This window comes from Acinonyx jubatus, chromosome B3, assembly GCF_027475565.1.
Source record: "Acinonyx jubatus isolate Ajub_Pintada_27869175 chromosome B3, VMU_Ajub_asm_v1.0, whole genome shotgun sequence".
Lineage (NCBI taxonomy): Eukaryota > Metazoa > Chordata > Mammalia > Carnivora > Felidae > Acinonyx > Acinonyx jubatus.
Window position 1 is genome coordinate 31,726,869 of NC_069386.1, and position 27,357 is coordinate 31,754,225.

The window sequence follows — 27,357 nt, forward strand, 5'->3', positions numbered from 1 at the left end:
CTTGTAGAATTTAGTGTCTATGGATGCGCTATTAGGCTAGTTGAACTTCAGGCCCAGAGATTCTATGAAACCAAAATAAGGTCAAAATGGGGGAGGAGGAAGAGGAGAAGCGCAGAAAAGGAGGACATTTCAAGCGGCGGGAGCACGAGAGGCAGGAAAGACAAGGTAGTATCGGGCACCGGGAAGACATTAAAACATAAGGTGAAGGAGGGAGGTTGGAGCCAGATGCCTGTAGGGGTCTAAGGTCAACGACCAGAAAGAAGAAATAACAGGACTTGGACTGGAGACAATGAGAGGAAGGCGTAAAAAAGGCGGTGGTGCATCAAATTCTGCGGCCAAGAGCTCCAAGAAATGAAAAGCAGGATGAGAGGAGGAAATATATTGTGTCCCCAAAGCTTCCTCTTATTTATGGGCGCTCCCGTTTCACAGAAGGTAAGCTGCAAGCACGCTACTCGGTTCCTCAGGGCCAAGGGAGTGGAGGAGCCCCGCCTCTCTCCGTCACGTGGCCAGAAGCGCCGTTGGCACGTGACCCATCCCGCTCTAGGCCAATCAGCCTCCGCAGGGGCGGGACGCAGAGTGTGAGGGGCGGCGGCAACACGGCCGAGGCCGCTTCTTCTCGCGAGCCTTGCCGCCGTTGCTCCTTAGCCGCCCACGGCCCGGAGTGAAGATCTCGCGAGGCTTGGGCGCTGCGGCGGTAGGAGGAGGACGGAGAAGGACGGAGCCTAGCTGTTGCTGCCTCCCTCGCTCACTCCTTCGCGCACTCGCCCGCCCCCTCCCTCCCTCCCCTCCCTTCCCCGGCCCCGGCTCCGGCCCCGGCCCCGGCCCATTCGCTGTTCGGTCTTCCGCAGGGAGGATGTCGGGCTCGTCGCTGCCCAGCGCCCTGGCCCTCTCTCTGTTGCTGGTCTCCGGCTCCCTCCTCCCAGGGCCAGGCGCCGCTCAGAACGGTAAGTGGGGCGCCGGGGGCGGGCCGGGCGGGGGCTGAGAGACGCCGGCGACCCGAGCAGGCCGTCCCGGGCCCGAGGAGGTGCCGGAGCAAGGGGAAGAGGGCCGGTCGAATCTGAGGGGCTGCGGACCCGAGAGGAGATGCCGGTCTGGAGTTCCAAGAGGCGCGGGTGTGAGAACCGAGGCGCCGGTCCGAGAGGTGGGGGCGTCCGTTAGGAGCCTGAGGTGTTGCAGACTTAGAGGCTCCGCATCTTGGGGCTCGTCGCTCTGAGTCAGGGAGGGGACACCCAGGAAGCCGACGTGAGGAGCTGGAGTAGCGGGGGCGGATGGGGAGGGGGCGCAGCTTTTAAAGAAGGAGGTGGAGAACAGGTATTTGTGGTTAAGGCGACGAGAGTGGTGTCAGGCTGCCCAAGAGAGCGGGGGTCCCGGGCACTGGGGTCATCTGGGATTCTACCGGAGCCCCGCGAGACCGGCGACATCCTTAAAAAAATAAGGGAGACTTTGGAGGGGGGAGGGGAGTCCTGAAGAATACTGAGCAGAGTACTAGAGCCCCAAGGAGGGGCAAAGACTCGGGGAACCTTGGATAAGGAGGTGGAGGGAAGGTAGGTGGAATGCTAAGGTAGTGGGTTGACTGCAGTAAGGGATCTGGAAAGAGAAGCAGCTGGGGCTCTCAACGAGATGGGGGAAGAGGGTTGGGTTTGCTAAGGAGGGTGGAGTGTTGGGCATTCTGGGGTAGTGGTTGGGAGAGCAAAAAGGAGTGTCTAAATAAGGAGAGGAAAAATGAGCAGAGGATGGGGAGAAAGGGTTGAAACTGAGGCAGGGGGAATATTTATTAGAGCAGTAAAGGTGCCTGGGTAGAGAGATGGGGGTGAGGCGAAGGCAGAAAATAAGGGAAGGGAGTAAAATACAGGAAGCCGGGGGTGTAATGTTGGTGTGCAGTGTGGAGGATATATTAGGGATGGGAGGAGCGGAGTTGTGGCGAGTGCTGGAGGATACTGGTTAGGCTTTTGGGAAGGCAGGGACGCGTAACTGGAACTGCCCTGGTGGGACTGAATCCGCCTGAAGACCAGGCGATGGAGGAAGTGGGTTTTTAAGATCTAAAAGTTTCGAGGAAGAGCAGACATTATTTCTGAGGAACATACAAGTAGTTCCTGAGATGCGTGCAGGGGATGGTGGAAACAGAATTCGGTTTTAAGCTGAAGCTCTTCAGAGAAGATGGAGAGAAATCGTGAGGAATCCCCGTGATGGGGGATCTGGACAGAGAATTCTGACTGGTGAGGACATGTGTTGCAATTCAGCTGCTGAATTGATCTTTCACCGGTGAAAAGTACTGTGAACTAGTTTCTGCTCTTGTGGAAACAGCCTTTAAAGTATTTTTATAGGGAAGAATTTATGAGAAGTCAGTACTAGAGAGTGAACTATAAATTACTTTTGCTAATTCCTCAGTGTCTTCATTATGCTAGAACAATTTAAAATTACTCTTGTTAGAATAGTTGAGATGTAATGGTTTTCAATTTTTTTAAATGAAAATGAAAAAAAAAATTGGCTCATTTAAAAAAAAAAAGAGCCAGCGGAGTTAAGCATTCTAAGGAGAGTCTGGGCTTAAATGCTGAAGATTACAGTGAAAATGCATCAATAAAGGATTGAAAACCCATTATCCGTTAAATGTAAGTGTTGTAACAGATTGCACTAATCAAATCTTATGTATGCTTCACCGCCTTGAATTATCACTGCAGGGGTCAGCGAGGAAATATTCTTCTGTCTCTAGCATTGAACATGTGAAGTCTGTTGGGTAGTTTTCGATTTCCTCCAAAGCATGAGGCCGCTATGGAAGTCTGATTTGTGTCATCAGTTTTTAGTCTGTGTTAACAATGTGCCTTAAAGGAGCCTAATACTAGTTTCACCTTACCTATTTGATGTGTGGAAACAGCATGGTTTCATTTGGCACAATAGGTGACAGATTGTTGATCTTAACGTGTTTAATCTCTGTGCTGTGGCTTGGCTTCTTTCAATGATTTATAATACGGTGAAATTGTAGTTTCTTAGCAACTAAAGCAAGGTTTTTGGATAGGCCTACCAAAGACTCAACTGGCTATTCTCAGCAATGTGTTCTAAATACAGCATAGTGCAGCTTTTCCTTGAAATGAGCTTGAATTCAGTCATATGACATGACTGGTGAAGTGGAGCTGAGCTTGTTCCTGACCCAAATGAATGTAAATTTAAAAGAAAAAAATGGCTGTTTTTTTGAGTTTGAGTCCATATAGGTAAGGATGCCGTTTTATAGTTTTCTATAACATGTCTTATAAGATTCATGCTTTCAACTGGTAATAGCCCTACAATAGTCTGACCTCTTGTTATGGATTTTATGTTTTCTTACGTAGTGCATCAGAAATGGATACCATGCTCTGTATGATATCAAAATGTTAGATTATTTATTTAAAATGATGACTTAGGGAAAAAAACACCTAAGTGTTTCTGGATTAAGTATGTGGTAGTTTAGACTGAGTATAAATGTTTTTCAAAAAGTCCCTTTCATTATCCCGAAAATGAAAAATTTGGACCCTCAAGGTCTCTTACTTCTCACCTCTGTGACCCATTACCATGGAGACTCAAGGCTTTCATTCAGGTAGACTTTGTTTCTCATCCAAATATTTAGACTTGGTAGGACCACAGTTTAAATTAAAATCCTTAGTTACGATGTTGGTTTTTTTCTATGTATCAAGAAAGTTGTAATTCATTTTAAAGGAAGAAACTTGTTTTAAAGGTGGGGAATGGGCTAAATGGGTGATGGGTATTAAGGAGGGCGCTTGTAATGAGCACTGGTTGTTTTAAGTAAGTGAGGAATCATATATGTTAGCTAACTAGAATTTAAATAAAAGCTTGAAAAAAAATTCCTTAAAAAAAGTAACCTTTTTGATAAGACATTCAAGAACTTTAGACTTTAAAATTAAAATTGAATGAGCGTAAGCCAAGCGTTATTATATGGTGATCAAGAACACAGACTTTGGATCCTGATAGACTTGTGTTTGAGTCCAGCCCTTTTAGCTAAGTGATTTTGAATAAAGTGCTTAATACTTCCAAATATCAGTTTTATCATCTGTAATTTGGAATTTATAATAATGCCAGTCTCCTAGGGAATGATGCAAAGATTAAATGAGGTAGTGGCCATAAAGTACTTAGATTTCTACCTGGCATATAGATAGTGAGTTTTAATAGAGTGAATTTTTACTATATGTGCCATATGCTATATTATGTAGTATAACAGTACTGTATGTACTAAGTGCTCACTATAGTGTTAGCTGTTACTGTTATCCTTTAAAAAGTAGCATTATTATTTTTCTTCATGTATATGTTGAACCACTTGTTAGTTAATACTGTTCACTATCTTGAATAAAGTAAAGTAGGCCATTTTGAAGGCCCTCAACAGAGAGATTTGCGCTTGAGCTTATATAACTTAAAGTGACCAGCTGCGCTGCCTCTGCAGTTGCAAATTCTGGTGAGGAAGTTTGTATTTCCATTTCATTGTCTGGAAGATTTCATGGCTTTTTCTTTCAGTGAACGAAATATCTTTTCATATGGGCTAGATAGAATCTAGAAGTTTTTCATAGAATCCCATTGTGAAAAAGAAGTTGAATGTAGTGCCTGGCACACAGTAGGAGTGTTGGAGATGTTAACTGATGAAAGAATGTGGAATGGAGTGTAACAATGTAATATACTCATACTGAAAATATAAAATTGGATAATTAACACTGCTCAGTGGGAGAAAATAAGGAGCCTAATGAATTTTATTGTTATTTTTTTTTAAACTTTTTAAATGTTTATTTACTTTTGAGAGAGAGAGAGAGAGAGAGACAGAGCATGAACGGGGGAGGGGAAGAGAGACAGGGAGACACAGAATCTGAAGCAGGCTCCAGCCTCTGTGCTGTCAGCACAGAGCCCAATGCGGGGCTCAAACTCGCAGACCATGAGATCATGACCTGAGCCGAAGTCAGATGCTCAACTGACTGAGCCACCCAGGCGCCCCATGAATTTTGTTATTAATGAGCTCAACTTTAAGAAACTATTTTGCTTGGGTGATACTGGGTAGTTGTGAACATTGTGATTTGTAGCAATGCCAGTATTTGAAATAGATGATTCACAAATCTTTTTCTTTTCTGTCAAGTGCTGTTTGCTTCAATGGTTTGGCAGTTTTCTCTCCAAGTACATTTTTAGACATATATTCACTATTGATTGTGCATCTCTTCTTTGGGTGAACTTAAATGAGCTACAGAAGACAGATGTACCTAGAGCAGCTGTGGCACAAAAGACATGCCAGATGTCAAGCAACACATCTTAACATAATTAATCCAAATAAGATTTTAAATGACCAGAAGAAATAGTTTGCTTTGCAATAAAGCATTTCCTGAAGAGATTATAAGCCTCTAGTCTCTTTTTTTTTTTTTAATTTTTTTTTTCAACGTTTATTTATTTTTGGGACAGAGAGAGACAGAGCATGAACGGGGGAGGGGCAGAGAGAGAGGGAGACACAGAATCGGAAACAGGCTCCAGGCTCTGAGCCATCAGCCCAGAGCGTGACGCGGGGCTCGAACTCCTGGACTGCGAGATCGTGACCTGGCTGAAGTCAGACGCTTAACCGACTGCGCCACCCAGGCGGCCCAAGCCTCTAGTCTCTTAGGCAACTGACAGAAGTGTCACTGCTGATATCACGGAGCACTGAAGCAAGAGAAATTGGTCCTGGGTCTGGGGTGGAAAGGCCCTGTTACTACGTCAGGATTGGTCCTGTGCTCTTAAGTTTTTGTTTTTCAACGTTACTAGATTCAAATTAGAAAGAGATGCAGATGGGGTTTTTGTGTTGTGAGACTTAATAGAGCTGACCTGCTAATACTCCAAGGTTTAAAACAACAAAAGGAAATAAAAGTCTTTAAATATAAATGTGCTCCATAGTCCAAACATTGGCCAAAAATTAAGATCGAAGATCATTACACGCCTGACTTTGAGTTATACAAATTTTCATGAGGAATTAGACTGTTATGTCTTGAAGGAATCCCGTTCTTTTTCTAAATACAATTTTGATATGAAATGTTTTCTCTAGTGGAGCATATTTTTAGACATTAGTAAAAGGCAAAATGTTACTGTATTGTCTTTTTCTTTTTTAAAATAAAAGTTAATTGTTTAACTGGGTCTGCAAAGATGAACAGATGTGGTCAAATAAGTGCTGTGACAATTTGAACACTTTCTCATTTACTTAGTTTGAGCTACTTTTTCAAAGTAAGGTATATGTAAAATCTGATACTTGCTGGATCTATGTAAAGGGTTTTGTTTGCAAGACAATTTGGGAAGGTAGCAAGTAGCTAATAATCTATACAAATGTGAAGTATGTAAAAACACAATGAATATGTTGGATAAAATACAGGAGATGTTCAATAAAACTTTGGGTAAAATTGTGCAAAGAAGTTTTGGAAGAGGTGAATTCTGTAAATTTTCTACATCTGTTCAGTTTGGTTACAGTGAGCACAGTCTGGACAGGATCAGACATAGAGAATGACGTTGTAAGAGAAAGGGAAAGGCTGCAGAAGTACAAGGAGAAAAGTAAGATGTAAGACTGAGGAATAAATATTCATTTGAGAAGCATCTGGAAAAATAGAATCTGTCAGAAAGAATAGAGCAGGAACTTCTAAAGTAAACTCACACATCAACAACAACAAAAAATGACGCGGAACTCCTGGGTGGCTCAGTCAGTTGAGCGTCCTGACTTCGTTCGGCTCAGGTCATGATCTCCCTGTCTGTGAGGTCGGGCTCTGTGCTGACAGCTCGGAGCCTGGAGCCTTGTTTGGATTCTGTGTCTCTCCCTCTCTCTCTGCTTCTCCCCCGCTCATTCTCTCTCTCTCTCTCTCTCTCTCCCCCTCTCTAAATTAACATTAAAAAAAATTTTTTTTTAAATGATGCAGGGCGCCTGGGTATCTCAGTAGGTGGCCTCCTACTTCGCCTCAGGTCATGATTTCATGGTTTACGGGTTTGAGCCTGGCATAGGGCTCTGTGCTGACAGCTCAGAGCCTAGAGCCTGCTACAGATCTGTCTCTCTCTCTCTCTCTCTGCCCCTCCTCCCTCACGCTCTGTCTTTCCTTCAAAAGTAAACATCAAAAAAAAAATTTTTTTTTAAAATGGTGCGAAATCACCTCCTGTGACTTTCAGTGTTCCTCTTTAAATAAAACATTATTGTATTGTTTTACATGAATTGTTAAAACTACCATTGATGATGTGAATTTTTTTTTTTTAAGTTTTTTATTAGAGAGACAGTGTGTGAGAGGGGAAGGGGCACTCTGAGAGAGAGGGAGACACAGAATCAGAAGCGGGCTTCAGGCTCTGAGCTGTCAGCACAGAGCCTGACGCAGGGCTCGAACTCACAGATGGTGAGATCATGGCCTGAGCCGAAGTCAGATGCTCAACCTACTGAGCCACCCAGGTGCCCCTGATGACATGGAGTTTAATTTTAAGCACCTTAGATAATGCATTTTTAAACTTGTTTGTGAGGTTATATAATATATAATACATGCTTCTCACTGAGTTTAAGGTGACATTGCAGCGATCTTACGAAAAAACATTATTTCTAGGTAAAACATTATCTGTTTTTCAAGAATTTATTCAGTTTAGGAGGAGTCCAGATTTGTACCTATCTAATTCTAATTTACTGTGTTACCTAAAACTGAAAGTAGTTCTAACTTTTGTCTGTTTTTATGTACATACAAAGATACACATTTGTTAATCAAACCTAATTAACTTGAGGTTAATTTTACCTAATTGCTCATAACTTTTTTTTGTTTTCATTGCTCATAACTTTTAATTGGTCTATCTGTGTAGAAATGGGGTTTAAAGAATTTCTTAAGTATTTGCATACAGTAAATTAGTGGGAGACATATTTGATGTTCCTCACCCACTTGTTGGTTTTTTTGTTTCTTATTTTTGTTATGTTTCGGATTTTAAAAACCCAGTCCTATCTCTTCATTAAAACAGATTGTGGTCAGCTTTGATGGAAACAATCTTGTGTACTAAAAAGTTGTGAATGGTATTTTGCATCTCTGAAAACAATTATGGAATGTTTTAAGACTGGCTTTCTTTCCAGATAATCTTAATTACTAGAAGCTTATGGTGTGTTTTATGGTATTTTCCAGAAGTATATCAGTTTAGATATGCTTTGCTTCGTTCTGTTTTAGCTTGGTTTATATTGTTGTTACACCCAAGTATCGCTTCAAAGTGACTAGACAGTGAAATATAAATGAGACAATGTGAAATCACTCTGAAAGTGTCAGGGTTCTATATATTATGTAAGATTCTATTATCAGAAAACATTAAGTTCCAAAATGTACCAGTAGTTTAAATCATATTCAAATGTATACTCACATTCTAAAAGTGATTAAATATAAAATACTGTACAAGACAAAAGGTCAGGTCCTTTTCTGATAGAATATTAACAAGGCGAAATGTTCCTTATGCAGTATGATACAGTAAAAAGAAGAGTGTACTTGTGTATATAAATTGTTAGGACATTGATTCTTCTTTTCTTCCTGATACAGCATTTGAAAACCACTTTGACTAGATGATTTCTAAATTCCCTTCCAGTTCTAAAATTACACAGTTCTATTGACCTTATAACTTAGAGGCCCGAGGGAGAGAATACTTTATTTTAATAAGTTTTTAGAAACTTACTTTTTGGAAATAAGAAAAATTGACTTTGAGGCATATACTGCTTTGAAATCCCAACTGCCTGTAAACCTACTTCAGACAATGTTTGTAGTTTTTGTTTTAAGGAAGGCAGAATGGTGTAATAGAGATCTTATATTAAACTCACTGGGAAAATTGCCAGTGTGAGTTAAACATTTTAAGAAATGAAAATCACTGCCAGGTAGGTAGATATTTTGTGTTCTTTCTGTTGGTTGAAAAGTAGTTGACTGGGGCGCCAGGGTGGCTCAGTAGGTTAAGCATCAGACTTAGGCTCAGGTCGTGATCTCGCTGTCCATGGGTTCAAGCCCCGCGTCAGGCTCTGTGCTGACAGCTCAGAATCTGGAGCCTGCTTTGGATTCTGTGTCTCCCTCTCTTTCACCCCCTGTCCTCCAACCTCCTAACCCCCCCCCCCCCACTCATGCTCTGTTTCTCTCTCAAAAAATAAACTTAAAAAAAAAAAAGAAAGAAAGAAAAGTAGTTGGCTATTGTGGAGGCCATGAAGAGAAAATGAGGCACACTAAATAATTGTGTTCTCCTTTGAGCAGGTTTGTTTTCTATTTATGACTTCATTTCTCCTGTCTTAGTTTTTTGTTTTTTTTTTAGATCTCTAACCCTTTCCATTATAGTTGAACAAGACAATCGAACTATTACTGGAATTAAATCTGAGGAAGTTCCTAGAGAGATAGTCCTTAGAAACACTGTGTTGACGAGTCAAATTTTTTAAATGTTTATTTATTTTTGAGGGGGGGGGCAGAGAGAGAGGGAGACAGAATCTGAAGCAGGCTCCAGGCCCCAAGCTGTCAGCACAGAGCCCGACGTGGGGCTCAGACTCATAGACCATGAGTTCATGACCTGAGCCGAAGTCAGACGCTTAGCCGACTGAGCCACCAGGCACCCCTCAAAAGTCTCAATTTATATGTTTATTCATTATACTTCTTTGTATTTGTTAGGTATATCCATTTCCTTGCTTTTTTAAAAATGTTTTTGTTAGAATTTCAAACATACAGAGCGAGTAATGTAATAATCTCCCATATACTTATCTAGTTTCAAGTGTTATCAACTACATCCTTGCTGCTTATTAATTTTAAAATAACCTGATAATTAACATTACAAATTAAATTTTCTAGTTGCTGAAATACACTTAGTAGACATTAGCTTATATTATTAGTAAAATAGAAACAATTTGGTTCACATTTAATTATGTTGAAATGATTCTAAAAATATAAAAGCTCTTTAGAAAAAGACTTTCACACTTTAGTCTGTGACCCAGATGGAGAAATAGATTTTATTTGTGACTAACTGGATGCATAAATATGTAACATTTTGTACAGCAGTGTCTGCACTTTGTAATGTATATGAAGAAAACTATTGTGACCTGGCTAGATCCTTAGTTCATTAATGGATGGTGAGACTCCTGTTTGAAAAACAGCCTTTTCTAGTATGGAGTAGTTTTTGGTTGTTTTGTTTTTATTTGCTATATGCCATGTTAGTCTGGAACAATCTGATGATTTTTATAAACATAGTAAAGATTTTCACAACATATCTGTCAGTAGTATCAACATGTACTGTTACTGGTCACTATTAAAGAGGAAAATACAGCATTGTTGAATTAATACATTAGCCATTACTTGTATAATATTGGTTTTTGTTTTCCCTATTTGGATTTGGGACATAGAGGAAGCTACAGTAATTTGAATATCATAAGCAAAACATAAGTTTTATAGTATGTTTAGTTGTCCTTTTAAATTAGAACTTACGTTCCTTATTCTGTAGCCCCTGCCTTTGAATTATTGGTTGAGTACAGGGCTGGTAGCTCTACCTGTTTACTCAGAGCTAAATGCTTACTCTGATGCTGTTGTCTGAGGCACTTTGCTGGTGAGTCCAGAATGACTTGAGCACTGGCCAGAGGAAGGGAGGGAAAAAGAAAGAAGCATCACAGAAGAATCATTAGCCTTTCATGTTTAAGAGCCTAGAGTTGGCAAGTTTGTTTTCTCATTTTTAGACATTGCTTAGAGGAAAAAAAGGCAACAATATGTCCTTTGTTCTGTTTTGGCAACTATTGGAATACTCTGTTTCTCCCTCCCTTCCTCCCTTCCTCCCTTCCTTCCAAAGACCTTATTTTTAAAGTAATCTCTACACCCAACTTGGGGCTTGAACTCAACAACCCTGAGATCAAGAATCATAGGCTCTACTGATGGAGCCAGAGGCACCACTGAAATACTTCTCAGTCCATAGATTGAAGGAATATGTTACATTTAACTTAGGATTTTTCATTTTTAATTTAAGTTTAGCAGGTTGGAAACCATTGTGGAACAACTGGAAAAAATGGCATAGTAGCTTCAGCATTGAAATTGTATTTGTTAATGTTGAACATCAAATCATTCACCAAGGAAGATGAAATAAATGGTCTTAATGCAAACCAGGAAACTGCTACCTGGGAAAAAGCAGCTATAAAGAGGTTTCAGATAACTTGCTGGGAGCTGTCATTGAATTACCCTTAGACAAGTAACCTAGTGATCACATATCAAAATTATGGAACTTCTAACAGTATTACTGTTTTCTTACTAGGATAGAACTTCAAATAATTATGAACACTTTCTATCCACATTTAAGATGAAATGCAGATAATTCTACATTTTTTTTATAAGTTTTTTTTTAACGTTTATTTATTTTTGAGACAGAGAGGGACAGAGCATGAACGGGGGAGGGTCAGAGAGAGGGAGACACAGAATCTGAAACAGGCTCCAGGCTCCGAGCTGTCAGCACAGAGCGCGATGCGGGGCTCGAACTCACGGACCGCGAGATCATGACCTGAGCCGAAGTTGGCTGCTTAACCGACTGAGCCACCCAGGTGCCCCCAGATAATTCTACATTGATGGTAGCATAAGACTTAGGAAAAAATCCTGAGGGATCTAAATTTAGGAAAAGGGAGCACTAGGGGGGATATGATTATCTATTAATACCTTCAAGGTAGCAGTGTAAATGAAGTAAGGGAATTAGGCAGTCTCCAAAGATGGATGGGCTGTATGAAAAGAGCAGTGGCCTAGAGCAGGAGGAAGAAAAGTATAGGTTTAGTATTAAGATTTTAATGAAACTAGCAGAAGAATAGTTATTTGCACTTACTCATTGTCAGAGCCATTATAAGTAGGACAAAGAGCTGATTGGGAGGGACCTCATAAAACAAAAGGGAGGATCTCTTTCTGTTATATCTAGTACTTAGAAGCTCAATAATAGAAGAAAAAACCTTTATGGAAATGAATATAAAATGAAATGGGATGTCCAGAAGTTTCTAAGGGTCAGAATTAGTTTGTTTCCAACACTAAAGTTCTGTGTTTATGAATTCAAGAAAAATGGTAGATTAATTTTGAAATCCACTAAAGTAACTTTTTTTTTTTAAGGTAGCTTTTTAATACATTAAAAAAAATCTTTCGGGGAGAGGGAGAGAGAGAGAGAAAGAAAGAATCCCAAGCAGGCTCCACGCTCAGCTCAGAGCCCAGTGAAGGCTCAATCCCATGACCCTGGGACTGACCTAAGCCAAAATCAAGAGTTAGCAGTGATCAAAAAGACTGAAATCTTGCCATTTGCGACAATGTGCATGGAACTAGAGTGTATCATGCTAAATGAAATAAATCAGAGAAAGAAAAAAACATTTCACTCGTGGAAATTTAAGAAAACAGATGAACACAGGTGAAGGGAAGTAAAAATAAGATAAAAACAGAGGCAGACAAACCATTAGAGATTCTTAAATACAGAGAACAAAGTGTGGGTTGCTGGTGGGGTGTTTGTTGAGTAGGGGGATGGGCTAAAGGGGCTTGGGGCATTCAGGAGGGCACTTGTTGGGATGAGCACTGGATGTTACATGGAAGTGATGAATCACTAAATTCTTTTCCTGAAATCATTATTACACTATATGTTAACTAACTTGGATTTAAATTTTAAAAAAAGGAGAAAAGGAGGAAAAGGGGAAAAAAATCAAGAGTCAGATGCTCAATCGACTAAGCCTCCCAGGTACCCCTAAAGTAGCTTTTAGGATCTACCTGTAACGCTGAAAATGGGATTCTCTTTATTATAACCTTCATAAACAACTTTTTTTGTTTAGTTATCAAAAACCTATACAATGAAACTTTTACAGTTTGTTTTACACTTGGAAGCATAAGCTTCAGAAGAGTTCATTCACTAGACTGCGTGGAACCTAGTAAAAGTTTAACCTTTGGCTCTTAGAAATTAGGCTTTGTCTTTTATATGGTAAATGTCAGCTATTAAGGAAGACTTATCAACAGAAAAGAGCACTTACAGACTCTCATTAGGACTTCATTGGTCAAAGTTCTGCTGCATAGAAGCCTTCCCTTGTTCTTTGGGAGCTGGTGCTGTAATACTTCGGTAGAGGTGGGAGCTCACTTTAATTAGCTCAGAGTGTAGGGTTGCCAGATAAAATGCAAGATGTCAGTTATATTTGAATTTCAGATAAACAATGAGAAATTTTTATTTGTTATTGTTTTATTTGTTAAATAGTAGAAGAATGTCTTTTTCCACCCCCATTTTGGTTTTCCATTTAGAACTTAAGGACAAAGAGTCTTGTAATTTGGTGAGTTTGAAATCTTTTTTTTTTTTTTAAAGTTTATTTATTTTGAAAGAGAGAGAGAGAGAGAGAGAGAGCACGCGCGCGCGCACATGCAGTGGAGGAGCAGAGAGGGAGAGAGAATCCCAAGCAGGGGATTTGATGTGGGGCTCAAACTCATGAACTGTGAGACTGTAAGCTGAGCAGCAACCAAGAGAATTGTGTGCTTAACCGACTGAGCCACCCAGGGGCCCCCAAAACAAATCTTTTTAAAGTAGATTTAATATGACCCAAATTGTTTTATATTGCAAATTGTGTATGAGAAAATAGGGTAGGTTTTTTTTTTTTTTTTTGGTTCCATCACATTTCTATATATGTTCTTCAGTTCTGTTATATTTGATAGAATATGTTTTTTATTGTCTAAAAATTGAAGCTATTTTCAGGAAGGATGTGAGCAGAAGGTCTCAAGTTAGATTTTTTAGCAATTCTTCTCTTCTTACCTAAAAATATTTTAAAATTTAGGGCACTATTGCCTGAGGGTATATGACAGAGATGATTCTGGGGTTATTAGTTCAAAGATTGTCCTTCAGATTTTTACTCAGGGGCTTGGAATGTATTTGCATTATTGGTGTGGAAGAAGAGTATAAATGAAGATATGACACACCCTTTTCCTCCTAGTGGGTTCAGAATAATTTTTGCTTGCTGAATTATAGCCACCTGATGTAAAGAGTCAGAAAGTAGATGTTAGCTCTGCAGTCTAGGGATATGATTTCTTTACAGTTAAATTTTATTTTATTTATTTTAAAAAAATGTTTATTTTTGAGAGAGTGAGTGAGCGAGAGTGCACAAACGGGGGAGGAGCAGAGAGAGAGAGAGAGAGAGAGAGAGAGAGAGAGGGAGAGAGATACATAGAATCCGAAGCAGGCTCCAGGCTCTAAGCTGTTGGCACAGAGCCTGACACAGGGCTCAAACCCATGAACCGTGAGATCATGACCTGAGCTGAAGTCGGATGCCTAACTGAGCCACCCAGGCACCCCTACAGTTAAATTTTAATACTAAGAAAAATCATGGTTTTGTGAACTTTAATTATAAGGTCTTTGACCAGAGGTGTGTCACTATGTATTAATAGTTCAGTATAAGAGATTTTACTTTCTGTCCTTTTGATGTGGGCTGGGGTGAGGTGGCTATAAAAATAACAAGAATTGAACAATGTAAGAGGTTCCAGGGTGAATGATATAAAGTAGCATAAAACATAATCATAATTATACTTATGCATTTATTTGAAATATATTTAATGCAGTCTTAAGAAGTGTTAAAAATAATTCATGGTTTTTATGAAACTAGAAAATTAATATAGTTTAAATTTGGTGCCTAAATTCAGTTGGAGACCATATTACAGGATAAACTGATAGATTCTTTCCTCCCTGTGAATGTAAAATGTAAATAAAAACTATGTTTAAAATGTTATTTTTGTGGGATATTGTGGCTAAGTAGAAAAAGCACTGCATTTGGCAGTAGACTTGAATTCCTATTTCCATTTTAGTTGCTATGGTTTCTATTTTTTAAGTTGGTATAATACTTAATCTATAGGATTTTCATTAGATTAAAGGATGTGCAGGAAACTGCTTTATAGACTGCTATGTTGTAAAGCGGCATGCATGTGTAGTATTCAGTTGTATAGGACCTTGTCCTTTATAAGAGTATTTACCCTTATAGGTTAACTGCAACCCTGGTGGTTCATAGGAAATTGAAGAGGAAAATAAAGTACTAATGAGAAGGGCAAGATTAATTCAAGGTTGGTTTTTCTGACAAATGATGACTATATTTTAGAATATGCATTTTATTTTATTTGAATGTGTGTTTTATTTGTTTGTTTCTTATTTATTAGAGAGAGAGCATGTGCACTTGTGAACAGGGGAGGGGCAGAGGGAGAGAGAAAATCCCAAGCAGGCTCCACGATGTAGGGCTTGATCCTTCCACCATGGGATCATGACCTAAGCTGAAATCAAGAGTCGACACTCAACTGACTGAGCTACCCAGGTGCCCCTAGAATGTGCATTTTAGTTGGTTGTCAGCAGACTAGCCTTTTGACTGAATCATCCTCCCGCTGCTAGGGAAGGCTGATACTAAAATTTTATAGTCTTTGAAGTGTGCTTCCCTATACTGCTGTCATCTCACATTAAATCTGGTTACAGGGACACCCTGTTATGCCTCATCCCTATTCATTCCTTCCCCTAGATAGATGACAGAAAGTAAAGTATATTTTGTGTCCTCATTTTTAACACATTTTCGTAACTCTTCCTTTGCTATCCTCCATGAACTTCATAGATGTTTTAAGCTTCCTACACATTAAGAAAAAAAATATGTAATTCCATAAATGTAATGTAAAGGAGAATATAACTTAAAATACTTATTTCAGTCTGAATGTTCAGGCATGGCTGCATAGGAAGGCAGTGAGGTAGCCTGCCATTTATATTCTTATGTAGAAAAACCAAGAATGTGATAGCTCCAAATGCAGGCGGATATAGTCCTGCTTTGTAAAGGTGATTCAGATACCACAGGTGGCATTGGTATTGACAGTGTCATTTTCTGAGAAAGTGAACAAGTTTTGGTGAAGTTTCAAATGAAACAAAGTCCAGTTTATCCTCACTTTATGTAGTAATTGCATTCCTGGAAGATTGAATGATGATTAAAGTCATGTAAATATTTGTTTATTGTTTTTTACTTTGTGTTATATTTAAAACAGAGTTTCTAGGCTCAGAGCAAGGTTTTCATCTTGAATGTCATTTGAAAGTTGTGTAGGGAGAGGGGGACAACTCTTTGTTGTGCAAGACATTCCTACTTTGTGGGATATTGAGGATCCCTGGACTTGGCCTACTAGAGGCTAGTAGTACCATCTCAATCATGTATCAATCAAAAATACACCCACAGATTTCCAAAATGCTCCATAAAAGGCAGAGCAATCTCTGTTGAAAATATCTCCATGATTCCCTCCACTTGTAAATATCCTCTGCTAGAGGATTATAGTACCTAGTCCCCAGGACAACCATTGGTCAAAGCCACACTGTTCTAGGAATGGAAAGGCAAGGAGAGTAGCTGTTTACTTGTTTTTATTCATTTTGTTAGCATGCATTAAATTTTTTTTTAATGTTTATTCATTTTTGAGAGAGAGACACAGTGCAAGTAGGGGAGGGGCCGAGAGAGAAGGCGACACAGAATCCAAAGCAGGCTGGAGGCTCTGAGCCGTCAGCACAGAAACCGAGCAGGGCTCCAACCCATGAACCATGAGATCATGACCTGACCCAAAGTCTGATGCTTAACCAACTAAGTCACCCCAGGCGCCCCTGTTTTTGTTAATATGTGTGAAAGCAGGGGTTGCAAATTCAGTTATTGCAGGAGCGAGGCAAGTACTGCTTGCTAAACTGCATTACATGCTTGGACTGAAAACACTGCAAGTTGGACCTCTAAAAATACTGTACTGGTCAAATAAAACTGTCGCTGGACCCCGTTTTGCATGCCCTTTACCAAAGGATTATATTATGAGTTTTGAAGCCTGAGACATTGGATTGGAGTCCTGATTTTTGGCAGTTCTCTTAATCCCCGTTTCCTTATCTGTTAACTAGGAATAACAGACACCTCATACACACAGTGGTGGTTAGGATGAGATTGCGTATGTAAATCACTTAGCATGATACTTGACACAAGATATGTGTTGGATAACCTTTTCTGTCACTAATACCATTTCAGTTATCTTGGTTTACTTTTTAATCTCAAAGCTAGCTGTGTTTTATAGTGAAATGATTATGAAATTTGAAATCTCTAATATGGGGATATTAGTCCCTTATTTTTAATAAAAACAAGGAAGTAATTAAAATGAAAGTTTTCGGCTAACACAACCTATCAACCATTTAAGGTATTTGGAGCTTGATGCTTATAACCCTAAACATTGCTAATTCCAAACTATTTCGGTAGATCAGTGACTTTTGGTTAGCTTTCAATTTTAACTTAGCAATTATGTTTATTTAGCAGTGCTATTTAATTTTGAAGTAACGATATTGCTAATACTACAACACTTTATTGCACCTTCAAATTAGATTATGCCATAGTAGTGACATATTTTTATAGTTGCTTGAGTGAGAAATTTAGCAACATAATTTTCACTAGGAAACTCACATGTATGACTTTCTTCCAGTTGTGCATTGAATGCTTTAAAGGTTCCACATTTTCTTTGTTCTTGTAAAATGCTTTAAAAGCATGTAGATCTTGCTGTACATCTTGTTTTCATACTTTAGCAGCAGGAAGTTTTTTTTCTTTTTAACTTTAGGCATTAAGACATACCTAAATGATTAAGGCAATACAAGAAATGTGTGCTTTATTCCTTTATTTCCATCCTCAGAATTCTGTTGTTCATCTTTGTTTTCCTCCACAATATGGTTGAGTCATTTTTAAGAGCTCTGTGCTTTTTATATATGTATATATATATGTGTATATATGTATATATACATGTATATATGTATACACACATGTGTGTATGTATATACATATGTGTGTGTATATACATATATGTGTAAGACCAAGAAATATATATAAAATATATATATAGTATACATACAGTATACATATAATTTTTTAAAGTCCTCTTTTTTTCTTATTTGGAATGAAAAAGGCCCTCTCAGTGGGCCAATTTCAGGTATCAAGAATTCAGTCATCAATGTAATTCCCTTCAGTGACAATGAGTAACAACAGATGTTGCTTTTTTTCCTATTTTTTTTTTTTTTTTCTATCTTAATTTTAGTTCTTACCCATACCTATCTGGTCTTGTCCATTCTGGTGTCTTCCATTGTTTCTAGGCAAACATTTGGCACTTTTAAATTCTTTGTTCTGTTTCATTTGAATATCTTTGAGGCAGAGGGGTGGCACATTCAATTATACTTGTCATATGCAAAGTTTAGTTTAATTGACTCATGTTTTTGAGCCGGAGTGTTTGCATATTGTGACTTCTGGGTATTTTTGCTTTTCCTAATAGCTGTTTAATGATTTTCTTTATGTGATGGAGATTTTTCTAACATGCTCTTAAAATCTTTTAATTCCCACAGGGTTATAATGTCCATATTTTCCAGAAACTGCTCAGCTAGTCTTCGAGGACTAGCACAAAGGAAGTTAATTCCTTATAGAAGTGAGGACATAAAGAGAAAGAATTCCAGGCAGGTGGCTAGTAATGAATATTGATTATGAACTATGAGGTGCTTACTGTGGGCTGGCAAATTTTAGTGCTTCCCTGCAAAGCTACCACTTACTGTGAAGTGCACATGAAACATTCTGAAATGTCTGCCTATAGAGCATATAATTTGCTATCCTTTGGCAGGCAGACATTAAAATTCAATTATGGGATGGGGGTGGTGCTAGGGGTAATCAGATTTTACAGCTGTAGGACGAAAGGGCAAACTTTGATGTTCACTAAAGAAAAAAAACACTAGAGTATATGGAGTAGTAATTCTTACTTTAGAGACAACACTAAACTATAGTGAAAATTGAGAAATTACCAGTAGAAGTATGAGATGGCTAGCATTTGTATTTATTTCAGTAACAGGTATGTATATTTTAGCAGCTTTAAAGTCAGAATGGGAAAGAAACAATGGGAATGTGTTTTCAGTAGCGTCTTAGAGTATCACTTTACCATTCTGCAACAGTATCCATTTGTCACTGAAACAGCTCAAGAATTGTATCAAGTCTTAAACTCTCAAAATACACCACTGGAAAAACTTAACAGGTCCAGTAGTAACTAGGAGAGCCTGAGGTAACCAGATACATAAAACTTGTCAGCTATCTCTACCTAAAATATAATGAAGTTTTCACTGGGCTGAATTTTCAAAGAATGGAAATAATTTACTACAGGAGGGAATATTAGCAGACAGGGAGGATAAACCTTCCTGCCTTGGATACTAGTTAACCATTTTGATGTGGAGTTATTTCATTTAAGTTTTTGAAAAAAGGGGATAGTTACTGGATCAAAAAATTATGAAAGGGCTTGCTTACATGGTAATTTCAAATAATACCCAGGTGTATAAGGTAAAATATTAAAGTTCCTCCTTTTATGCCTTGATTCCCACTCTCCAGGAACAAGCACTGTTAGTAGTCTGTTGGGTATCCTTACAAAGCTTGGTCTATGTAGACATAATTTATAGACTGTAAAGCTCTAGTAGTATTAATTATGATATAATTTATCTTGGTATTTATAGCCTTCCTTTATTGACTATGGTAATTGGAATGATAGATATTTTTATTTATTAAGTGTATGGAGCCTTTAGAATACATCTGTTGTTACTCATTGTCACTGAAGGGAATTACATTGATGATGACTGAATTCTTGATACCTGAAACTGGCCCACTGAGAGGGCCTTTTTCATTTCAAATAGGGAAAACTTTATTAAATGGAAAAGAACAATATATTTATTTTTATCTTGGGGCATATTTTTTTTTTGGCTGAAATCTTGAATGTTCACGCATTTAATATCTTAGCCATGTGGATAATTCCTGGGACAACTCTGCTAGTTTTTAGTGAAAGCATTCTGGATACAATTTTGCTGTCCCTTTTCAAGAGAAGCGGCAATATTTTGCTGGTGTTTGGGAGACTAAGTAAGTAATATAACCTCATTGTGGTGGTGGAGGGGTACTACTTAATCTTGGAGGTATGAGATACTGAAGACCTGAAACAAGATGATTAGAGTACAAATAAATAATTATGAAAGGAGAGAACAGAGTTGAATTGTTGCCTGAATTTTGGGATTTCCTGAGGAATCAAGGAGGGAGCAGATTGTAGTGGATAAAATATTAGTGAATAGGATTCAGAATATTTGGATTCTAGTAAGGGTGCTGCACTTGAATTAGAGCCTCTTTGGACCATGGTATATGTTAAGTTGTAGATTGGGGCAAGAATTAGATTTAAGTTTTCAACTTTTTAAAAATGTTTGTTTGTTTTGTGAGAGAAGGAGAGAGCCTGTGCATGAGATGAGGAGGGGCAGAGAGAGAGAGAGAGGGAGAGAGGGAGAGAGAGAGAATCCCAAGCAGGCTCTGCTCTGTCAGCAGGGAGCCTGACACGGGACTCAATCTCACGAATCGCAAGATCATGACCTGAGCCAAAATCAAGTGTCAGACGCTCAACTGACTGAGCCACCCAGGTGCCCCTAAGTTTTCAACTTTTAGCAGCTGAAAAAAAAATTTTTTTTTTCATTTAAAAATCAAGTAGAATCTCAAGTAGAGTTGTTTAGGGGGAGAGGGAGATTCCTAATTGTTCCCCAGAATCCTTAGGGTTGGAGGAGCAGAATTTTAAGATTGATGAAATGGATGACCTCTTTGTAGACCTACTACTGAAGTTTTTGCACAAGGATGTATCTTACCTTTGGTTCATGATCTACTTGCTCAGTCTTATAGCTGCCTGGGAGAGGTCCTGTAGATACTTGGCAAAGTCAGTGATTAAAGTATTTATACTAATAGATTTGTTTGTGGTTGACATAAGACCAAAGGAAATGATGATCTCTTTAAGGCAGAATCTGTAAAATAGCACAAAGATAGTCATTCTGTGCAAAATGTTAAAATAATTGTTAAAATAATTTTTATTGCAAGATTTGTCAGACTCTTTGTGAGAAAGACCTGCTTGTCATATGCATTGAGTTTTGAAATCCAAGAATATGCACAAGATAGGAGAGTGCAGAGCCACGCTGTTAAGTCCCTGCCTGGAAAAGGATTCAAAGTGCCGTTCGTTTTCATCCCTCCGTGGGAGGAAAATCTTCAGGGTATGTGTGGTTTTAGAACCACCTTGGCAATCTGCCAATAAGAACTGGAAATCTACCACTAAGTACCAGTTTACTAGTTAGGAACACCAGCTTAAACAATATGTCACAGTTGGGAATGCCAAAGACCTTTAAATTCATAGGCACACGTAGAATTTTTGTATAGGTAACTTAGATAATTGGGGATAGATGTATACTGAAAAAGGCCTGAACTGGTAATATTGATGAAAAAGAAGTAGAACACACTGTGCAATAGTCATTCTGAGATAAAATGTTTTTGGTGTACATAATGCACATAGGATATTATTTAGTCTGGTTATCTGTAATAAAGTATTGCTGTCAGTGAGGCAGAACAGTGTAGTGTTTTGAACTCCGGAATCATAACTGCCAGCATCTGCATCCTGCCTCTGCATATCTGTAGAATGGCAATGACAACCTCAAGGAATAGGCTGTATTTTAATGTAATGAGATTGTATGATATACACTTCACTATGCTTGACATATATAAGTGATCAGTAAAGGTTAGGTGCTGTTATAATAAATTTGTTTTCAGAGACATTCAGTTAACTGTTACTATCTTTTTAGAATTTTTAAATTATTATTTTTTAATTTTTTTAACGTTTATTTATTTTTGAGACAGAGAGACAGAGCATGAATGGGAGAAGGTCAAAGAGAGAGGGAGACACAGAAGCTGAAACAGGCTCCAGGCTCTGAGCTGTCAGCACAGAGCCTGACATGGGGCTTGAACTCACGGACTGTGAGATCATGACCTGAACCAAAGTCGGACACTCAACCGACTGAGCCACCCAGGCGCCCCTAATTATTATTATTTTTAATTATTTTTAATGTTTATTTTTGAGAGAGACAGAGACAGAGCACGAGCAGGAGAGGGCAGAGAGAGAGGGAAGCACAGAATCCGAAGCAGGCTCCAGGCTCTGAGTGGTCAGCACAGAGCCTGATGCGGGGCTCGAACCCACGGACCATGAGATCATGACCTAAGCCACCCAGATGTCCCTAGAATTTTTTTTTTTTTAAAGAATAGTTAGAAAATGTCCTGCTTTCTGCCCTTTCCTCCATAGATGACTTTCTTAAAGATTATCTTTCCAAAGAAGAAATTTCTAGGCTGTTTGTTTTTGACTCCAGGAGGTTTACAGGGAAATCTGAATTTCCTTCTCTTTTGGGATGGATGATGGGCAACAGCATTACCTAATTTGGAAAAGAATGGGAAAGCTGAATTCCAACTGTAAAGTAAAATATCAAAAGTCTATTTAAGTTCAAATTTTGGGGGTGCCTGGGTGGCTCAGTCGGTTAACCATCTGACTTCAGCTCAGGTCATGATCTCACAGTTTGTGAGTTCGAGGCCTGTGTTGGGCTCTGTGCTGACAGTTTAGAGACTGGAGCTTGCTTTGGATTATCTGTCTCCTTCTCCCTGCCCCTCCCCTGCTTGTGCTCTGTCTCTCAAAATAATAAATAAATGTTAAAAAAATGTTTTTAACTCAGTTTTTATTCCCTTGCTTGTTAGGATTAATGGATATGGATGCATGGCAAGAAAACAGTCGTTAGGGATCCCCCCCCCCCTTTTTTTCTTTTTAATGACAGTAACTTCTAGGGGCATCTGTGGTAAATTCAAACATACCATAGTCGAGTTTTCTAGAATTTATGATTCTGTCAGTACTCAGAAATATGACTGATAACTGTGAAAAACTCCACTAATTTAAGAAATATGGTTTCATTTATTGTACTACTTATTAACATACTAATTACTAGTACACTATTAAGTTTTTAATAGGTTGAAATTTGACAAAAGCGTTTTACCCTTAATCCTCTGTTAATGAGAATTGTATTTCTCACCATTCTTTTAACAGGTGTTATTGACTATAATATGTGCAGCAAGCCATTGTGGGGATACAAAATTATAGACCTGTTCTGGTTTTCAAATAATTCATAATCTGTTAAAATATACTCTCAAGCACAGTATTGCTTTATGCATCTTCATGGATTCAGAGAATACTGTATTTCAATTTATTGACCATTAATAATATGCAGATTTACAGAATATTAGCTGTTATATTAGAAAAGACTTTACAAATCATCCATTCCAATCTTATGATTAAATACACAAGTGAACTGAGGTTTCAGATGAAACATCTATATTCTCAAATGGAACGATTTCTTTACATTATTATAACTTAGTCACAATTTAAATCGGTATGTCTAGCATTTTATTACTGTGAAATTGGTATTCATTTCTGAAACAGTATCAGAAAGCACCTAATAATACATTTGAAAGAGTCAGTGCTAGCCTACATAATCTTGGCCTATTTTGTACCAGGGTTTCTAATTTTACTAGATAAGATAGTACTCTCAGACTACCAAGTAGGGAACTACCTTTTGCAGATATTAGAGTTCATTGATCTTTGTATACTGTCATTTGAAACCAAGGCAGTAGAGCTTGGATATATATGCATACTTTATATGGTTAGTAGGGAAATTATCTTAGCCAAGGGTGGTAGAGCTACCAAATAATATTGAATGTAGAGGAATAGGGTTGAGGACTTACCAGTTTTGATTGGGGGGCGGGGTGGGAATCCAGGAATTTGGAGGTGCTTTGTAGGACTAGATATACTTAAATTTGAGACATCGTTGTTTTAACAGTCAAAGGGGTTCTTGGAAAATTATTGCTTAGAGTTCTTGGGAAAAGTTTGTAAATCACAAATACACTGTATTTAGAATTGAAAGTTAATTGACCTGGAGTTTTAATCTATATAGCTCCATTCTGATTGCTTGATTTTACACTGTACAACCTCCAGGTTCCCCATTAGTGGGGTAACCATAATTCTCTGTTGGTGACTATTGCCCCATCACAATTATTCATAGCATCCCTTTCACTCTTAAAAGTGTCCTGGTTTAGGGGCGCCTGGGTGGCTCAGTTGGTAAAGTGTCTGACTTTGGCTCAGGTCATGATCTCATGGTTTGTGAGTTTGAACCCTGTGTCAGCGTCTGTGCTGACAGCTTGGAGCCAGGAGCCTGCTTCGGATTCTGTGTCTCCCTCTCTCTCTCTGCCCCTCCCCCACTCATATTCATTCTCAAGAATAAATAAACATTAAAGTTTTTTTTTTAAAGTGTCCTGGTTTAGATAATAAATTATGTGGTTGCCTTGCTCATGAGCATGATATCTGCCTTGTGTACTTTAATATGATGAAGGTGTATGAAATGTCTTATTTTGGGTAATAGGTTTTTTCCCTAAGCTGAGAGATTTCTGTTTAGTGGAGTTAGGAGGTCATTGATAAAGACAGTCTTGTGGAAGTCTGGGTGATCTCAAGGCTGACGATTTATAGACTAGAAAAGAGCCCTATATGTTTGTGCTTGCATCAGAAACACAAGACTGGTGGATATTACTTAGCTTATCTGGGTTAAACTGAGTTTTCATTGCTCAAAGATAATTTTGCATTTATGTCTGATTTTTATTTTTATTAAAAAAGTTTTTTTTAATGTTTATTTTTGAGAGAGAGAGAGTCAGAGCACGAGTAGGAGGGGAGAGAGAGAGGGAGACAGAATCTGAAGCAGGCTCTGGCTCTGAGCTGTCAGCACAGAGCCCAAACTGCCAGATCATGACCTGAGCCACAGTTGGACACTTAACTGACTGAACCACCCAGGTGCCCGTTATGCGTCATTTAAAAAAAATTTATCTGAAATCAGGTACTCAATCCCGAGGGCAAATAAATCTTAGTACGTGGTTATAAGTATTTTTCAGTTAGTTTATTTAATTATTTTTAATGGACTTTAGTTTTTGGAGCAGTTTAGGTTCACAGCAAAATTGAGCAAAAAGGTACAGAGAAATACCATATATCCCCTGCCCTTACCCACACCTACAGCCTTCTCCACTAATACCCCATTCCTATCAGAGTGGTGCATTTGTGGCAATTTGTGAACCCACATCGATACCACATTATCACTCAAAGTCCGTAGTTTACATTAGAGTTCATTCTCAGTGTTGTCCATTCTAGGAGTTTTGAGACATGAAATGACCTGTATCTGCTATTATAGTATCATAGAAAATAGTTTCACAGTCCTAAAAGTCCTCTGTGTTCCACCTGTTCATTTTCCCCTCGTCCCTTAGCCCCTGGCAACCACTGATCTTTTTACTGTCTCCATAGTTTTGCCTTTTTTTAGAGTGACATATAGTTGGAATCATACAGAATATAACCTTTTCACATTGGCTTTTTCACTTCGTAATATGCAATTAAGTTTCCTCCATGTCTTTTCATGGCTTGATAGCTCATTTCTTTTTAGCACTGAATAATATTTCATTGTCTGGAGTATATTTAATTTTAAGAAAGTGTTCTTGATAGTCTCTTTATAAGTAGGCTTACTAAATTCCACAAGTAGGATCTTAATTCTTTTAACAGCAGATTGAATGTATGTTATATTCCCATTTAGTGGGGGTGAAATTGTTTATTTGCTTTAAGCATGATTTTCCCTGCTTAAAACTTTCTACATATTATATGCCCCTTTTGGGGATGCAAGTGAAATTTCAGGAGTGAACTATAATTATGTCAGTTGTTGAGAATTTGGAGAGAAATACAGATCTCCATGAAGTGTGTAATACCAAATATTCCTTAGTCTCTGTTGCGTAATCTCACCATATAATTTTGCCACTGTCATGACTTAAGTAGTAGGAAAGTTTGCAGTTTCAGTAAAATAGGTGAAGGAGTCAAATTTGTCTCATTTCATAACTCATTTTTAAAAATTCAAAATAAGACACAACATAGTTTTATTGAATATCCTCAGTTTTTTTAAGTTGAGAGACCATTGGAGCCTAGATTGGGGAAGGAAATTGCCCATTTCATGCCATTGTTGAAGTGGAGAATCTGTCGTGGTCATTTGCCTGTGTGTTACTGTCTTTATTTTCCAAATTCATATCTGGTTAGTCTTTATAGAAATATTGAAGAGGACCAGAAGGTGAGAAAAAGAACATAAACATTGCAGCACTTCATGAAAATAGGAGCTACATTCCTGTTTTTTTTTCCCCCCTCTAGATTCATTTGGTATGTGGCATATTGATTGGTTTTGTTTTCAGTACTTTACTGTGGAGTGCATGCAGGGTGAGAGTTAGTCTAATCTTGGGCTTCAGGCTGAGATTCCATACATTTTCCTTTTTAAAAATTGAGAAAATTTGGTTGGGATTAAGTATTAGCTTTATCCCAAGAAAAATTGTTTCTCAAGATAATCTTTGGAACCAAATGGGTGCTGTTTTTATGAAAGGTTAAGGATTCTTTATAAAGGTGAATAAATAGCATTAGGCACTGTACTCAAGGAAAGTCTAGTGTTGCTTTGGGAGCTTCCGGCATGGATCCTGTGCCTTGTATCCGAGTCATTAATAGCAACAACATGAGAAGACCCTTCTTTTACATCTTCCAAAGCAGAATAATACATTATTTACCTGATGTTATTAGAAGTGTTGTCCAGATAAAGGAAGGGAATTAATTCCTATTTTGGTATATTTTATCCTAGCAAAAGTGCATTGCATTCAGTGGTGAATCATTTGGAAAGAAGTGTAATTATGTAGAAAGTTCCATTCTCAGTTCCTTTTTCATCCTCCCTGAGTGATCTCATCTCCTCCCTTGGCTTCAACTTCCATCTAAGCTGATAATTCCCAAGTGCGTATTTCCAGCCTCCACCTCTCTCCTGAATAACAGATCCATATTTTTAACTACATCTGAACATCTCACTCACCAGCATAGCTTATCCTGTATGTGTCTCCAAAGCCAACTCTTGGTTCGTCTTCCTTTATTCCATGTACAGTATCACTCTCCACCCGGTGGTCAACAATTTCAGTTGACTCATTCCCTTAAACATTTGTCACATCCATCACCTTTTCACCATTTCTACAGCTACTCTTAATTAGTTCAGACTCATTTTTCATTTGGATTATTGAAGGAGTTTCCTAGCTCCTTTTTTTTCTGATCTATCCTTCATACTGCCACCAGATTGGTGACACTGCTTGTTCTGTGGAAAGAAGCCCAGGCCTTAGCCTGCAGGATGCTTGTCATTCTCCCTCAATTGTGAGGTCTTGAGGTACAGACTATCTTATTTTTTCTGAGCAGCATGAGTACTTAACAGGTGCTTGGCATGTAAAAGCACTCAAAGTTGAATTTTTTCAGCTGCACCTAGAACCTTGTGCTTGCAACTGTTTCCTCTTGCCTAGAGCAAACCATCTCTCCTTTCTACACAGCTGATAAGGTTAGACTTTGACATGCATACATTTTCTGTGCATGTATCAGCCCTGTCCTACAGCAAAATTAGTTATTTCTTGTATGTTCCTGTTATCTTTTGTACATCTGTTAT

General features: G+C 38.5%; 1 protein-coding gene across 7 annotated transcripts in view; it reads left to right on the forward strand.

The window, feature by feature from the left end:
- Nucleotides 1-570: 570 nt before the first annotated feature.
- NPTN (neuroplastin) overlaps nucleotides 571-27,357 on the forward strand; it is a 73,409-nt gene continuing 46,622 nt past the window's right edge. For 5 of the 7 annotated variants that reach the window (XR_008299043.1, XR_008299044.1, XR_008299045.1 and 2 more), the window contains exon 1: nucleotides 571-944. Coding sequence is in view for 3 of the 7 variants with exons in the window: in XM_027067735.2 (XP_026923536.1) it covers nucleotides 854-944 (91 nt within the window). In the remaining 4 variants the exon portion in view is untranslated. The other 2 variants (XM_053223748.1, XM_053223749.1) reach the window with 2 other exon arrangements.